The sequence below is a fragment of the Alosa sapidissima genome, chromosome 11 (genome assembly GCF_018492685.1).
Source record: "Alosa sapidissima isolate fAloSap1 chromosome 11, fAloSap1.pri, whole genome shotgun sequence".
Taxonomy (NCBI): Eukaryota; Metazoa; Chordata; class Actinopteri; order Clupeiformes; family Clupeidae; genus Alosa; species Alosa sapidissima.
The window spans coordinates 6,534,079-6,551,454 of record NC_055967.1 but is presented as its reverse complement, the minus strand read 5'-3'; the positions used below and the strand labels follow the sequence as shown (position 1 = coordinate 6,551,454).

General features: G+C 45.1%; 1 protein-coding gene across 3 annotated transcripts in view; it reads left to right on the top strand.

The window, feature by feature from the left end:
- sema4ba (sema domain, immunoglobulin domain (Ig), transmembrane domain (TM) and short cytoplasmic domain, (semaphorin) 4Ba) overlaps positions 1 to 15,099 on the top strand; it is a 64,026-nt gene extending 48,927 nt beyond the window's left edge. For all 3 annotated transcript variants that reach the window (XM_042110878.1, XM_042110876.1, XM_042110877.1), the window contains exons 8-15: positions 769 to 926; positions 6,738 to 6,919; positions 7,674 to 7,824; positions 8,828 to 9,038; positions 9,264 to 9,379; positions 10,154 to 10,311; positions 10,536 to 10,627; positions 10,748 to 15,099. In XM_042110878.1, coding sequence (XP_041966812.1) covers positions 769 to 926; positions 6,738 to 6,919; positions 7,674 to 7,824; positions 8,828 to 9,038; positions 9,264 to 9,379; positions 10,154 to 10,311; positions 10,536 to 10,627; positions 10,748 to 11,535 — 1,856 coding nt within the window. In that variant the 3' untranslated portion in view covers positions 11,536 to 15,099. The remainder of the gene's footprint in view (positions 1 to 768; positions 927 to 6,737; positions 6,920 to 7,673; positions 7,825 to 8,827; positions 9,039 to 9,263; positions 9,380 to 10,153; positions 10,312 to 10,535; positions 10,628 to 10,747) is intronic.
- The last annotated feature ends 2,277 nt before the right edge of the window (positions 15,100 to 17,376 follow it).

Below are 17,376 nucleotides of genomic sequence, written 5' to 3'. Positions count from 1 at the left end.
TCTTTTTTTGCCAAGCAGATAAATCTTAGTGTTCTATAATGGTTACCACAGAAGTCCAGCTGAAAACACACAGGCGTATAAAGGAGCGGTCTGATGTTTGTGTGAGGCTCTCGTTTTTCCAGGCGCCAGAAGCTGTGTGGTCTAACTGCAGCTACAGCCACATTTTCACTAATGTTGTAAAATTGGACATGGATGTCTAAGATGCAGTCTTAAGCCATGTATGAAAGCTCAGTGACTATGGACACTGATGTTTATGAGGACAGCCCTCCGTACGGTGTATGGCAGCTGAGCGCTGAAATGCACCATGTAAGCGCCTTGCCCCCACATCCAACACTGTAAATAATTTAGTTAAGGTCTGAAAATAGTTCCTGTGTTTTATTATAAAATGGTTCTGAAAGCTTGGCCAGAGTTTACTTTAGCAAGATGGAGTCTGCAGTGTTGGAAGAGTGCACCTATCACAATAGCACATGTCAGGGAGATTACTGTATGCTATTACTCCTGAAGACATGGAGTGTGTGTGTGTGTGTGTGTATGCGTGCGTGTGTGTGTGTGTGCGCACATGTGTATTAGTAAATGTTTGTGTGCGTGTGTGTGTGTGTTTGGGGGGTTCGGGTAGCATGAGTGCCATGAGCTAAATGTTGAAAGGGCCTCCACTCTTTCAGTGTCTCTGTCTGTTCTCCAATGTCCCAGATTGCATTGTGATTCAGGCTTGTCATTCATACACATCCTTTTGTCTGCCCCACCCAACCCCATCCTCCCCCAATCCAGACCCAGCCTTTGTGGGCTCCGCCTACATCCAGGAGAGCCTGCCCCCGGGCAACCCAGTGGGCGACGACGACAAGATCTACTTCTTCTTCAGCGAAGCGGGGAAGGAGTTTGATTTCTTTGACAACACCATTGTGTCGCGCATCGCTCGTGTGTGTAAGGTGAGGGGATGCATGAATGGAGCACGCACACACGCATACACATACATACACATGCGCACACGCACACGCACACGCACACGCACACGCACACGCACACACACGCACACCCATTCTCCTGATGCCTGACCCCTAGCCATAGCCCCGCCCAGCCTGAAAAAGGGGGCATCTCTCCCCCAAGAGGGAGTTTCACCTAACTGCAATATAAACAAAGACCAGCAGGCTTGTCTGTCGCCTCTTTCCCATCTTTTACACCCCATACATTTTAAATGAGCCTATCAGAGCGGCAAAGACTGTGTGTGGATATGTAAATGAGCGTGTGTGTTTGTGTGTATGTATGGTGTGCATCTGTTTATATATTCATGCGTGTGACTACTAGCTACAAATGAACATAAATATGTTTGTGTCTGTGAGCGTGAGCAGCATGCTTGTGTGTGTTGTATGTGTGTGTGTTTTTGTGTGAGCGAGAGAGCACGTGTGTGTGAGCATGTGTCTGTGCGTGTGCCTTAGGGGTCTGCACAGTGTTTTGGGTCCAGGCGGTGGGTGGGGTCTGTATGCTTGCCTGAGAAAGACGCTGAAGTTCGTGTTACAGAAAAACATTCCTCCTCTGTGCACCTCCCCTTTCATGAGCCTCTCTCCTGGCCCTGGCTCTCCATCCCTCCCTCTTATCGCATTTCAGTAAATATTAACACGCAGCCCTGCACGGCACAAAACCCAAAATCACTTCTCCCTCCCTTGGTGCAGAGAACTGCGCAGTTGAGGAAAGGCGTATGCCTGAACTCCCACCAGCCCCGGGCAGCACACTTGAATGTGACTGGACGGTATTCAAACAGTGACATCTGCTGGGCTTAAAATGATGATTAAAGGCCTAATTGTTTCCTGGTGTCTTCTTTGGGAACATGACGCACAATGTCAACATGGCAGGAAACCTGTTATGATTTCCATCCTGCCTTGACAGCCGAATCAGGATCTTTTCCCAGACTCCAGCGACTGTGGCTAGGTCCTGCCGCATACCTGTGCCACTTCTCGACTAGAGCCCAGTCCGAGTCCTCCGCCGCTACCTGGGTTACTTATTTCAGACGTCATGTGGACACACAGCATAAATCAGGTTCCAGGGTAAGGGCTGACACCTTGGTGCTCGTCTGGAGGCTCTGTGGACCCAATTGTAGTTAATTTCACGTGGGGGGGTGGGGGTGGGGGGGCAGGGGACACGCACTGCTGATTTGCATAGGCCGTCATACAAGTGAACAAAATAGGCATAAGTAAATAAGGCAAATCCCCCAGTTCCTCGCTCAGACGCAGACGGTCTGATGTTGTCCGTGTGGAGGCAGACAGGAGGCTGGAGAGAGAGGAAGAGAGAGCGAGCAGGAGGGCACGCTAGCGGGCGGGCGATCGGCCCGTCTCATCGCTGAAGCCTGTCCTCCTCACCCTCTTCTCTCGCACAGCAAACAAAACCGTAATGAAACTGCAGAAATCCATTATGGGCTGTAATTAGAAATAATATGAGTGGTGATGAGATGTGCAGCGCCAGAGCCAGACAGCAGCGCAGCGGCTCACTGGCTGGATTCAATTGCATCTGCAGCAGCCCCCTTTTTTCCTTTGCAGTAATTGAATTTACCCCAGGTCTCTCTCTCTCTCTTTCTCTCTCCTTCACCCACTCTCTCTTCTTCTCCCTCTCTCTTTCTCTCTCCTTCTCCCACTCTCTCTTCTTCTCCCTCTCTTTCTCTTTCTCTCTCCTTCTCCCTCTCTTTCTCTTTCTCTCACTCTCTCTTCTTCTCCCTCTCTTTCTCTTTCTCTCTCCTCCCTCTCTTTCTCTTTCTCTCACTCTCTCTTCTTCTCCCTCTCTTTCTCTTTCTGTCTTCTTTTATATGCTCATCTGTCTGTCAGTATCTCTCTGTCTGTCCTTCTCAGGGCCTTTCTGAGTAGGTGTTTAGTGTGTGTGGCGTGTTTTGCATTTAAAGAGGCCTTCCTCACATGGCGGTTGGTGTGAAGTCATACGTCTGGCCTTGTTTATTTTAACCTGTCTGGCCTGTTCTATTTTCAGACTTTTTGCTGTGACCTGAACAATTCCTTCTCTCACTCATGCAATATCCCCTACACATACAGACAGACCCACTAGCAAACCTGCACATGCATATGCACACACATGCATATACACATATACCCACTTTTGGTCATATTTTAAAATGTATACAACACATATGTGCGCCTGCTGGCACACACACACACACACACACACACACACACACACACACACACACACACACACACACACACACACAGCCACAGCCACAGCCCTGCCTCTCTTGACCCCATGTCCAGGTCTGTCTGCAGCTGGTACTCAAGCAGACTGAAGCAACAGCCAATAAAAACTAACAGCAGTCAGAGGGGCAGTGTCTAGGGTCAGCAGATTGCTGTAGGCTCCCTACTTAAACACACACACACACACACACACACACACACACACACACACACACACACACACACACACACCACACACACACACACACCACACACACTTGCTACTTATGTACATACAAATAAACCACACAACACACAATGTTGGCTTAGCGTATCCATCCACAAAAAAACAGACATGAAAAGATACTGAGGCGGCAGTGATGGGTGTTTCGCGGGCCGATGATCCACTTTAATCCCAAAGTAAATCCCTTTTGATTTGTAATTTGAACACAGACTCCCCCACAGCAGATACATAAACAGCTGTTTTAATGGCAATACAGTGTCAGTGGGAGCCAATGGAGGAGGATGGAGTCAGTCTGCCAGCAGGGCTGCTGCTGCTGTTGCCGCTCTCTAGTCTGTACTGAGAGAGCCCGATTGCTGACATATCAGCACATCTGACTGGAGCCCCATCGATTCCCCCACAGTGTTGAGACCTGATAGAGATCCACTGTAGATGCTGAACTTGGCCTGATCCATACAGTAGGCCTCGGCACCACTCGCCACAGACATTCCAGGAGTGGGGGAGACTAGTGCCACCATCTGGCGTCTTTTCATTTTACACTGAGTTTGTCACTTTGCTAGTGCTGTCTGCAGATGTGACTCCAAGCACAACTTTGTGCACTGAGAAGAAACGAGATGGCTTTGGGGTTACTCAGACTGTGGTTAAGCAGTGTATTTAAACACAAATTGGACAGGAATGTAGTCAGTTATTTTGGCCTCATCTTTCTATCTGTTTTATTGCTGTTTTTGTTAGTCACTGCAGTTGTAATATATGAAATGTGGACAGCTTCACCACGACAATTCTTCTAATTCCCGGAATGTTATAAATGGAATGGAAAATTCTAGAGGCCCACTCCACTTACATAATCTGGAGTCCAGCTCGGCTTAACTGCTTATTAGCCATTGTTAGGTTAGGGTCACTGAGGTCCATTTGCAAGGGGGATTCAAGGTGAATATAACAGCACTTTTACTCACAAGTTGTTCTGCTGGAAGGGTCCCTCTCAAAACTCAAAACGAAATATTAGTGGAATGTGTTGTTGCGTACTTGGAACGTGGTGCAAGGGAAGGCGTTGTCCAGAGTACTGAATTACAATAACAGTGAAAAGAAATACGAAGTGTTTTCCTCCGAGGAAGGGGTGGTAGTTCTGTCAGAGTGTTCCCCTCCTGATGGCTTTATGTAAGAGCTGTTTATCACCATGTCCTTGTCCATGTGATGTTCCATGTTTGTATTCTCTCTTTTATTTTCACTGCTCTTTCCCCCTCCCTTTTTCTTTCTTTTTCTTTCTTTTTCTTTCTTTCTTTCTTTCTTTCTTTCTTTCTTTTTTCCTACTTTCTTTTACTCTCCTTGCTGTTTATACAGGTGTGTCATTTAGACATTGTTGTAATCACAACCGGCCACACTGGAACAACACACAGATGCTTTTAGAGCATAAACATTGATTATCACACAAGGTCTTTGGTGTTCTTCCTCCTTGCACACATCCGCTCTTATCCCCTTGTCTCTGTTTTTCTTTGCGTGCAATATACGCAACTGCTTTCTATCTTCATGAAAGCTTCGCATGTTTGTGGAGACGGTTATGTGAATGAGGATGTGTTTCTAGGAGGATGGTTGTTGTGCTGTTATGATGAAAGTTCACCATACTCCGGTATTATTAAACAATAACAAGCATCAGACACAGCTAAGTAGAGTAGGGAATATATGCTGCCCATTATCTGCCTGGCTTGCCACAGCTAGAAATTGCTTCAGAAAGTCAGCATTAGTCACGTGTCATTTCCCTTCACATTCAGCTATGTTATTCCCCCTCATGAACTGGGCGGCTGAAGTGGACACATATGAGGGACTGTAGCTTCTGGGTTTTGTCCATCAGTGGGCTTGTTGGGGTTTATTGTGTCTTTTTTGCTTGGAGAAGAGGCCTTGTTAAGATGCACACAGTCTATTGAATCTCCTCAGATCAAAATTCCAGGCTAGTAATTGCTTGACTTTGATGTCGTAATTCAAACCAATATGAAAGAAAAGGTTGAATTGTTATTGTTTTGTTGAGTTTCAAATTTTAGTCGAGAGACAATGTGCAAGAATTTGATGTAACTAGTACTGGTATCACCGGTATCATCAAAATGTAAAAAAAAGAGCTTTCATCATCAAAAGACCTGAGTTAGTACAGTTAGCAAAGCTTTATCAAAACCATTGTGCTGTTGATTGTATTGATAAGGTTTTTGTATGCCTCCAATAGTTAGATTCAACCAAAACTCCTTTCAGGTGCTTTCAGAGAGGTTATTGGCTTCACTGGTTTTCCTAGACTGAAGCTTGCCATTGCACAGTGGTTATAGAACATATGAAAATTATGGAGCTTTTGTATCATCTAACAAACTATGACCGTGCACGAAATATACTTCTACTACTCAATTTTTACATCAGTATATTGGGAGCACCGATGTTTTCTTGGGATCAGAACAGTTCTCTCGAAAGAGTGTGCGTGTGTGGTTACTGTGGTTATTCTTTCCATGGGATGTTTTCTTAGACAGCGCCTCTGTTTGGATGTGCCCATCTTTCATTCTCTCTGGTGGCTACTCGCATGCGAGGCGGAGAGGGGCCGTCTGTGTGCATCATGTGTTTACAGTACAGACAGGTAGCCCCTGGCAGTCCCAGCCACACTCACAGTAAGAGGGCATTATCCGAGTGCAGCCGGCCCTCCTCATTCAATTCAGAACCAATTGGCGTGCTGTCTTGTCTTGTCTGATACCCCCCCCCGCTCTTTCTCTAGAGTTCCTCTCTCTCTACTGTTCTCCTCCTGTCCTGCTTGTTTCTGTGACCCAGAAGCTTTTTGACATGTTTGGAGTGTTTTCACACCGGGAAGAGGCCGTCGTCACTGACAAACTATGCTGTTGTTAGCTCTGCTCTGCCCGAGGAGACACGCCACATGCATGCTTTTCATTATCCTTCATTTACATAATAGCCGGTTTATGTGCGAGTCCCAGAACAATGGATGAACTCATAATCAAGCCGTTGTAACCCTGAATAATGTGTCATATTATGTTCTCACCCACCAATTGGACCCTGGGACACCACCGTGTTCTCAAGGCAGCTGGTGAAAATCGCTGCAGCAGTTTTCTGCTCCTTACATGATATAAGTGCGCCCTCTGCTGGAAACAGAGTGCATAGCGTGTGTGTGTATGTCTGTGCAGAAGGCCTATTTTGTCCCTGCATCTTATTAAAAGATCTCTCTCTCTCCCTCCTCTCTCTTTCTCTCTCTCTCTCTCTCTCTCTCTCTCTCTCTCTCTCTCTCTCTCTCTCTCTCTCTCTCTCTCTCTCTGTCTCTCTATCTCTCTCTTTCTCTGTATTTCCTCCTGATCCAGGGAGATAAAGGCGGAGAGCGAGTGTTGCAGAAGAAGTGGACCACTTTCCTGAAGGCCCAGCTGCTTTGCTCGCTGCCAGACGATGGCTTCCCCTTCAACATCATCCAGGACATGTTTGTGCTGACCCCCAGCAAGGAGGACTGGAAGAGCACCATGTTCTACGGCGTCTTCACTTCACAGTGGTACGACGCGATCACCACAAAAGCAGCTTTTAGCCTACTCTCTGAGTCACCCTAATCTTTAAGTTAAAAATATATATTTTATGGTACACAGAATATAACCTAGAAATTATACTTCTCTGCCTTGAAATGTATATGCTTACAATGGCACAGACTGCCAAGGAATACTATTTCCTGAAATGTCTCAGGGACTTTTCATTTAATGTCAAAACAAAACAGCTTGAGAACAAGCAGCAGTTTTCAAAACAGCTTGAGAACAAGCAGTGTTTGGCCACCGTTGTGTGGCTAGCTTGTGAATCATCCACAACAGTGCTGGTGTCCCCAAATAAACTTGACAACAACAGCAGTGCCAGTTCACTGTTAGTTCATATCATACTGCCATTGATCCACTCTCTGGCTTGGGGCTGGCGGTGGTTCATTCTCATCCATGTGGTATGCAGCAGGAGGAGAGACTGTATTGATTCTGCTCATTAGCATGAGGCTGAATGCCGCTGGAAGAAGGGTCAGGGACCAGGCCGCAGGCAGCCACGCAGCTCAGGGGCGTTTACAAGCGTGTGGAGAGTTTGCTGTTTCATCTGGGTTTCTTATTTATTCAATGGCAGCTTTGAATCATTCCGATCGGTTATCTGCTCCATCAATACTATCAGAGTCACTATCAGTAGTTCTATTTTTAGTATCTGGTAGCGTGTGCGATAAAAACTAGGCTTTACATAAAGTCTAAATACAGTGTTTGTGTGTGTTGTGTGTGTGCTCACAGGTACAAGGGTGCGTCTGGAAGCTCAGCTGTGTGTGCCTTCACCATGGAACAGGTGGAGAGGGCGTTTAACGGGCGCTACCGCGAGGTGAACCGCGAGACACAGCAGTGGTACACCTACAACCACCAGGTCCCTGAGCCTCGCCCTGGCGCGGTGAGTACTGCTGCCCCCCGATGGCCGTAATAGTGCACTGCACTCCACCCCTCTGCTGTGTCCAGCTGCGAGATTAGCTACCTCCAAAAGCCCACAGAAATACCTCAGCAGGTTCAGTCATGGACGTGAATTATTTGAAAGAAAAATATATTAAGGGAAGGTGGGCAGATGATTTGCTGTTGAAAAGGATTGGAAGGGCAATAAAATTAAGAGAATATCAGCTTGACATCAGTCATCGGGAGATATATTGATATGTCTGTGTGTGTGTGTGTGTGTGTGTGTGTGTTTGAGGACTGCACATCTTAGACACATACACACTACACTATATACACTACATATACACACACTACTACTACACACACACACACACACACACACACACACACACATGCACACACACACACACGCACACATGTGTATATATATATATACACACACACACAACATCTCCAATCAGCAGTGGGCATCAGTGGCTCTCTTGGTATCAGTCTGAGAGCTGGTGCTGTCGCTGGCGGTCTGCAGCCCAGCAGCCCTGATGCTTATCGGCCTCCTCGGGCCGCTCTCATTTCCCACACGCCTTATCTGCAGCCAATCCTGCGCAGCCAGCAAACTCACTCTGATGAAGTCCATCTGTGTCAGACTCGCTTTGAAAACAGACGTCTGTGTGTGTGTGTGTGAGAATTATTTTTTTATTTGCTGGATATGTATGTGTTTGTGTTGTGTGTTAGTAGGAAAGACAGTGCTATACTCAACGTGCCATCTGACCCCAGTCTCATCTTTCTTTTCACCTTTCCTCTCTCTCTTTCACTCTCTTTTCTCTGACTTCATCTCTCATTTCTCTTGCTCCTCTATCTCTTTTATGCCTTTCCTGTTTTCTTTTTCATTCCTCCTTTTCTCTTTCCGGACCCTTTCTTGCTCTTCCTCATCCCCCCTTTCTCTCCTCGTCCTCATCCCCCCTTTCTCTCCTCGTCCTCGTCCTCATCCTCCTGTCTTTCTCCCACAGTGCATCACCAACGCGGCTCGCGGCATGGGTATCTCCACCTCTCTACACATGCCCGACAAGGTGCTGAACTTTGTCAAGGACCACTTCCTGATGGACAACGTGATCCGCAGCCAACCCCTCCTACTCAAGCGCAACGTGCGCTACACACAGATCGCTGTCCACCAGGTGCAGTCGATCCGCAAAGCCTACGATGTGCTCTTCATCGGCACAGGTGAGACACACCTGCTCAGCCAGAGCAACCCACTGTGAGGATGATAGCCTTTCAGTTTTCAACTTCAGTGGACGATTGAATGTGTTTTTTTTAAAATGCTAGGTTAAAGATGATATAAGTTTATATTTCTGTTTTATTGAAGGTATAGATTTCTGGCTTTATGTATTTAGTATTTAGTTTGTGTGTTTAGCATGGTTGTGATGATAAATGATTTGTCCTTCTCAGATGACGGTAGGCTCCACAAGGCCATCAATGTGCAGGGCAAGATGCACATCATCGAGGAGATGGTCCTGTTCCATACACCTCAGCCTGTGCAGCACATCGAACTTGATATAGAAAAGGTAGCCACCACCCCTCTCTCTCTCACACACACACACACACACACACACACACACACACACACACACACACACACACACACCTTTACTTGTATCCCCACACAACAGCACAGTACAACTTACAATACAGTGGCGGTCCTCTGGTCTTAGTAATGGATAATAATGAATCTTATTTATACTGTGCATTTCTCACATCCAATGTGCTAATGTTCCCTGGTGGAGTATCACACTGGGATCTTTAGGGAGTGATTATGAAGTAAGTAAATGTCAGAGTGGCCAGCTTAGGTAACCCATCAGCCTTGAACAGAGACGCCTGCAGGCAGGAGTGTGCGTGTCTGTGTGTATCTGTGTGCGTGTGTGTGTATGTGTGTGCGTGTGCGTGCGTGTGTGTGTGTGTGTGTGAGGAGAGGACGGAGGGTGTAGACTCACTTTTGCTGAGATAATTACATCTCCAGCTTCCTCTCTCGGGAGCTGGCAAACAGATGGGAAGTAAACAGCACATGACACACAATGAGTCCCACCTCTCCCCAACTACCCACACCACCCCCACCCCCCATCCCCCCATCCCTGCAGCATTTTCACTGTTTGTTCTTTTTTATGTCGCATACCTTGCGGTCACAGTGCCACCAGGAAATTACCATCATTTCGAATCGTGTTCACGCCATGAATTGAAACCGTGAATTCGCACTGCTGGTGTAAATATAGGAAGATGTTCTTGGGGTATTTCCGCTCTTGTAAAATCCTCACGATGTGTTGTGTCTGTGCTTCCTGCTGCAGGGTCTGCTCTATGTGTCCTCCTTCTCCGGGCTGGCGGAGGTCCCTGTGGCCAACTGCTCGAACTACCCGAGCTGCGGGGAGTGCGTCCTCTCTAGGGACCCCTACTGCGCCTGGACAGGGAGACAGTGTATGGACGTCAGACTGGCGCCCCCTGGGAGGTCAGTACAAGTGCACTGGTACTCTTTTCTTTTCAGTGAAAGAGGTTTAACAAACATGTTGTTCAGGCTAGAGTTAGTGTAACTTGACCTCATCAGCTGTCAGATGGTGTCCCTGAGGCTACTGTAAGTGGAGTGGAATAGAATTGGACGGAGTGACGTCCTCAGGTCTGTTGTCAGACCCAGTGCGTGTTACTGAACCGTCTTGTGCTCCTGTGTGCTTTTAGCAAATGGCAGCAGGATGTGGATAATGCAGACACCACTGTCTCCTGTAACAAGACGACACCCAGCACGCGGTCTCCAAAGCCCTCATCCACTCGTAAGTCCTCCTCGTCCGTGTTAGTCCAGCTTAATGGTGCGGTCAGCTCTTCAATTTGATTGCTCAGATGATGACATGCCGTTAAAATGCTGATTGGTTTCCTCCCTACCCTTGCCCTAGGTTCGTCCTCGTGCCAGCTGATCGTCATGCCCGCCAACACCTTCAGGGTGCTCCCGTGCAAGCTTCGCTCCAACCTGGCCGAGAGGCAATGGGAGTACAGCGCGGACGCCGGCCAGTTCCTCTACCCGAGCCCGGACGGCGGCTTGGTGGTGGTGGCCCACGGCGACCGGCAGGAGACCTACGAGTGCTGGTCGGTGGAGGAGGGCTTCCGGCAGCTGCTGGCCAACTACTGCGTGCGGGCAGAGGCGATGCGTCAGGAGAGCACCACGCTGTTCGGCCGCTCGCGCACGCCGCTGGCGCCCCGCGAGGAGCCCATCGCGCTGCCGGGCGAGGCGCGCTCTCCCCAGCTGGAGACCAAGACGTACTGGAACGAGCTGATCGTGGTGTGCGCGCTGCTGGCCTTCTCGCTGGTGGCCTTCTCGCTGTTCGTCGTCTACCGCAACCGCGGGCGCATGAAGTCCATGCTGAAGGAGGGCGAGTGCCCCAACATGCCGCAGAAGAAGCCGCGGCTGGCGGGCGGAAAGCCGCCGCACGAGAGCCTGCCGCTGAACGGCAACACGGCCGTGCCGCCGTCCGTCTCTGACCACAAGGGCTACCAGACGCTCAACGACAACTACTTCTGCAGCACGCCCACGCACGACCAGTGCTCCTCGCCCGAGAACAGCAAGAGCTTCTCTGAGTCAGAGAAGAGGCCACTGAACCTGAAGGAGAGCCACGTGGAGATCTCACCCACGTGTCCGAGGCCTCGAGTCCGCCTGGGCTCCGAGATCAAAGACTCCATAGTGTGATGTGGGTGGCGACTGGCGTAGTAATGTAAGGAGGAAGTGACTGACAAAAGCAGTGGTGACTGATGGGAAATGGTGTTCTTTTAATCCTTTAAAAGAACACTCCAGACATGGGAACACTTAAAGGGTAATGTCCTGAACTCACCGCAGTGGGACTCCTCATCTGTGTTTCGTCTTTTGCTTTTTTTTTTGTTGGAAGAAAAACTGTTTTGCACTTGGTCCCATGGAAAAGGTCCTCATTTAGGTCTTGTGGTCCTGTGCACATTTCCCTACGTCAGCTACAACCAGCGCTCCCATAGTTCCTACAGTGAGGCTTAAGGGGCAGAAGAAAAAAAAAAAAAAAGGTGTTTGGTCAGAATCCATGCCAAGGTGTCCAGAACGTCCAGTGCGTTTCGGCCAACCTGATGATGTATTCCACTGAGCTGACACGGAGGGCGCCAAAGAGGCCTCCTTGAAGAAGTCCGTCCAAAAACGATCCGCTCGCTCACATCATCTCGGAAGCTGCTGAGCAGAGGCCTCCAGGGGCTCGCCATAGTGGGGCATGCGCCTTCATTCCACCTGGTGTTGCCCTCGTCCCAATTTCACCAGCACTCCCGTTGACGTGGTCCCTTGTTACGATGCAACCAGAGGACTCCCATAGAGGTAGAGAGAGAGGGCAGAACTCACGAATGTACTCCACAGCAGACTTGCAGTCCATTTAAAATGACTGGTACTCTAAGACTGTACAAACTCTACAGGCTCCATGTGGTGAACAGACAGGGGTTTGGACAGAGTATAGGGGACAGACAATGTCTTTGGGATATGAGCACTGTCAATGCCAAGGTATTAGAAGATATGTTGCCTTTATTGAAATTTGAGTAAATATGAGTTTAAGAGGTTTATGATCCTATATACATACAATAATAATGTGACATCACTAAGTGGCAGTATACTATGCAAAGCATATAAAATAATGTGAAACAGAAAGTCATCAGGACACTTAGCTCACACATCCATCTGGGTGGCAGCCTACACCTCAAAACTATCAGCCTAACACCTCAAAACTCTGTTTCACACTCATGCAATCATGTATGGGAGCGATAACGAGCCCAGTGTGCATCCAGCACTCCAAGCATACATTACCCATGATGCAAAGCAGCAGCGGGGCACAAAATCATACACAGGGACCATCGGGGCTCAGTGAAACAGCGAGTAAGAGAGTGTGTTCAGCATGTGGGAAGCTGAACTGTCAGCAGGTCAGTGACTGATACACCCAGCAGAGATGACCAACATCCTTCTGTGTTTGTTTACATTACCAAAAATTATTGTATGTTGTATGTGCCAAAACAAACAAACAAACAAACAAACAAAACAACATTAATCAAATAATAGCAACAAATAAAAGATATCCTGTTGCATATATGTAACATGGTTCATGGCACAATCAATTTAACATTAGGGACCTACGGACGCACATTTTTGTCCATCTGAGCAACATTAGTAGAAACTAATACAAATTTGCCTAAGAAAGTGTTTATGAGCACAAGAGTTTACCAGCATACATTTAAATGGTCAGAAAGTAGGAGAGAATAGACATCCATTAATTAGACTATCTAGCTGTATGTGGGCTGTATGAGAAACAGTTCATTTTAGATATGAACACAGACTATGTTTGGACCAGTGAATGAATGATCATGCAAGCAGGCGGAACCACAGTGAAGTAAAATCTACCTAAATACTGTATCAACACACAAAAAAGACTAAATGTGTTGCCCAACCACACCTCTCTGGGTTCTGTGTATTATGTGTTCTGTAAGCATAATTTTAAAACTCCATAGCTTGACAGGGGTACTGTTGTCTCAGTTTCATACCCACTACCTTAATGATTCATGACAATGTGACCTAAAAGAAATATATCTATATACATATATATATAAATGCATTTCATTTATTTCCAAAGATAAAACTATTCTGAACCATATGACACACCGTCATGTAGTGAAAATTTTGTGAAATTGTTGCCAGTTTTTTTTTTTTTTGCAACAGCAGCAGCAGCAGCAGCAGCAAATGCAAATATTGTTATGGTGGAATGTAGTGACACACTCATTGAAAGTATTCCAAAATCTCTTTAAGTAAAACATTTTGTGTCTTATTTAAATATAGTCTAGCAATCGTATAAGGTATTTTTCATTTCATTTCGTCAGACAAAGTAGCTGAGCAAAAGGCATACTGCTAACAGGCTGTAATGGGAAAGATGTGTATATATGTACATTCTAATTGTGTTTGTGGGGACTGTTGTAAATGGAAGGTTTCTGTAGTGTAGGGGCAGACAGACAGCACAAAGCTGCTTTAACCCACAATGCATTGTTTTTTGCACAGAATGTTGGGAAGCCTTAGTTGGGAATGTTTTTTTTTTTAATTTATTTTGTTATTTTACAGTTCTGTAGCAGGTTCTTGTCATGTTTTCTTTTTGAAGATGCCTTCAAGCAACATTTTATGACTCCAAGGTTGTTAACGGACATCAAATAATGTGCTTCTAGCCTTGTGACAACATGATCAGGTTAACCAAATAGCAGCCTTGTCAACTGCATGCTATTTCGTGGTAGATCAAAAATGTCATTCAGGCTCACTCAAAGATTATGAAATCAATATATTTGATTCAATGCCTTTCATTTGTGGCCAGTAACTGCACAATAGAACCAATAAAAAGCTAAATGTGTTGATTTTATCATTTTAAAAGCAGATTATTGTCGTAAACCACTGTAAATTGGAAGGCTGTCTGTGCAACAGTCCACCACTGGTTATGTATGTACTGTGCATAAAAAACGGTCTATCTAGAGTTATATACCCCATATACTAAGTACTGCAAATACACATACTGTACCTGTATTCATTAATCACACACACACACACACACACACACACACACACACACACACACACAATGGTGCATGCACTCTCACACACAGAGAAGCTGCACACACACACACACACACACACACACACACACACACACACACACACATATTTGAAGCACAAAGAATCCATGACTTTAACATATATTTTTCTGTCTTCTTTTTTACATTTGTCTTTCATTTGCGATCTAAAATGTGCATAGGTACATAAAACAACCTGTGGTTATTATAAAGAAAATTGGCTTTTACCTGCTCATCCACTGACAAACAATGCCGTACAAAAGTAGTTATAATATTCAGACGACTCAGAGCAGATTTTATTGTTTATCCACACACGCTGCATTGTACTTCAGTGACAGACTTATGTTTTTATGGGACTGTAGTGAGGTCTTTGATCTCCTTGAGTTAAGCAGAGGAGGCTGCTGGCCCTCCTCCCAGGTGCAGAGGCACTCCAGAGTCATGGCAACAGTGTGCCAAGTCTGTCAGACTCATTGTTGACATTGTGTAAACTTTTATGTAAAGGTGTATTTGTAAATTGAGCTGCCATTGTACAAAAAGCTGTTGTGAAATGTATTTTTATGTATTATACATCACTACTGTTTCTGTTGTTTTATTATACTGTACATAAAAAGCACTTTATTTTAATTTTCTAAAATAAAACAGATAAAATATATGTTTGAAAAAGTATGTTTTTTTTGCTGTATATCCTCTTTGGAAAGTAAACAATAGCTCTTTCATTCCATTTCACATTGTATATCATTTCAGTTAATGAAACTCCTTCAGCATCCAGGTACAGTGCCAAAGTGTTTGTATGTGGAGAGGTGCATAAATGGAAGTATGAGGAAACCTTGAAGCATATTCTTAAAACGTATGATCTGAGTCACACCTGTTTGTGCCAAATCATGCTGGATTCAGTCCATACTAGTGAGGCGCTATCTAACTAAGTTAAATAGTGTCTGACCTGTATGGCAAGATTCCCTCCAAATTGTGTGGCTCAAGTCATCTGTTTTTAGAATATGTTGTTGAGTTAGTTCATCTACATGACAATGCAGACTGAGCTTAAATCTAGCACCGCAAACCTCCAAGCCACCTGTTTATACCAATTAAATTCAAGAATGCTTTATTGGCATGACAAGCTCACTTATATTGCCAAAGCAGTTATACAATAAATCTGAACACATACATGTCAGTAGATTTTCATAAGAATAAAATAAATAGGTAAAAGTAAAATAAAATGCAGTGTGTGTGTGTGTGTGTGTGTGTCTGTGCGTGTGTCTGTGTGTGTGTTTATTTGTCGATATAGGTCGCTCATTGTCCCTCAGATTGTGGCATGTTGATACATACTGGGCAGCAAGATATGCTTTATCTCCTTCTCCTAATAGTATATTTAATTTTGATATGTCATTAAGTTCATTAAAATTAGGAATTTCTGAGTTAAATTTGTTGAAGAAAAGGTTTCTTGTTTGATCGAAGGATGTACATCGTAGGAGAAAGTGCATCTCTGTCTCGACCTCACCTGTCATGCAGTAACCACATATTCTATGTTCTTTTGGTTGCCATGATTTTCTGAGTCTTCCTTTTTTCGATTTCCAATTTGTGGTCACTTAGCCTGTAGTTGGTAAGGGTCAGTCTCTGTTTTCTATCTCTGACAGTATTAAGATATTCTGCTAATTTATATTCTCGGTTTAGGGCCAGATAGCATTATAATCTGCTTTGATTTTTAGTTTCTTCTTTCCAATATTCCAAATAGGATTCTTTACATTGTTTCATAATTTGGTTTACTCTGATTGTTTTTTGGAAAACAGTGTTGTTGTGAGACTGATCAAAGTGGGTGTGCAAAGTGGCTCTGCAACAACTGATGTAGGGGACTTTTTTCTGGGTTCAGCTCTTGGGTTTGGAGGGCTTTAGAATGAAGGGTATCTTGTGGGCTGGATTTAAGGTGATTTAGAAAATTGAGTGCTCTTTTGTTGATGTTAATGATTAGTGGGTATCTACCTAATTCTGCTCTACATGCATTTGTTGGTGTTTTTCTATGTACTTGTAGAATGTATCTGCAGAACAAAGCATGTATAGAGATTCTATTGTGTGTTTGTTCCAGTGAGTATATCTATGATGACTGAGTGGACCCCATACTTCACTACCATACAGCGCAATGGGCTGGATGACACTATCAAATATTTTAAGACAGATTTTAATTGGAATTTGGAGATTATAAAATGTTCTTTTAATTGCATTTAGGGCTCTTCGAGCTTTTTCCTTTAGTGCATTCACTGCCATGTTAAAACTCTTTAGTGCATTCACTGCCATGTTATATATAATATATATACCAACTCATATTACTTCTTTTGAGAAAGTGATGACTGTTGAAACCCTCATTTGCCTCCTTAAAAGGGCAGCAGGATTATAGATTTCATCTCCTGCAGTAAACTCCCCACCCTTGGCTTCATGCAGCAGCACACATCAGTACACACAGTGAATATGCAGTGCCATTGTCAATGACTATCTGAGTTGCATGACTCTACGTCAGTGAAAAAGTTACACTGACTGAATCGTCAACACATCAATCTTGTTTAAGTGTAGGTGGAGTGGCCTTGTTTGCACAGAGATTGGCGTTAAAAATGAGACTCACTGAACCCATGACAAGGAAGAACATTTAGCATTCTACAATTTCAACTCAAAGATGGTCTAAAAAGTGATTCTTACTGAGATTATAATAGCCTATTATAGCACTATTAGATCCAGTTCTCGTTGAGATTCAATGCACCTGGTTGTTAACAGCTATTATTTCATTCAAATTATTCAGGGTGCGGTGGTTTAGTCACAAGAACATACACAAACCTGAGAGGTAGTCAGTTCAGATAAAGGAGTCCACGCCTGAAAGGAAAATAACAAGATTAAAGGGGAATGGCCTAGTTGCCTAAATACTGAAACAGATTTTTGTTTGGCTCTT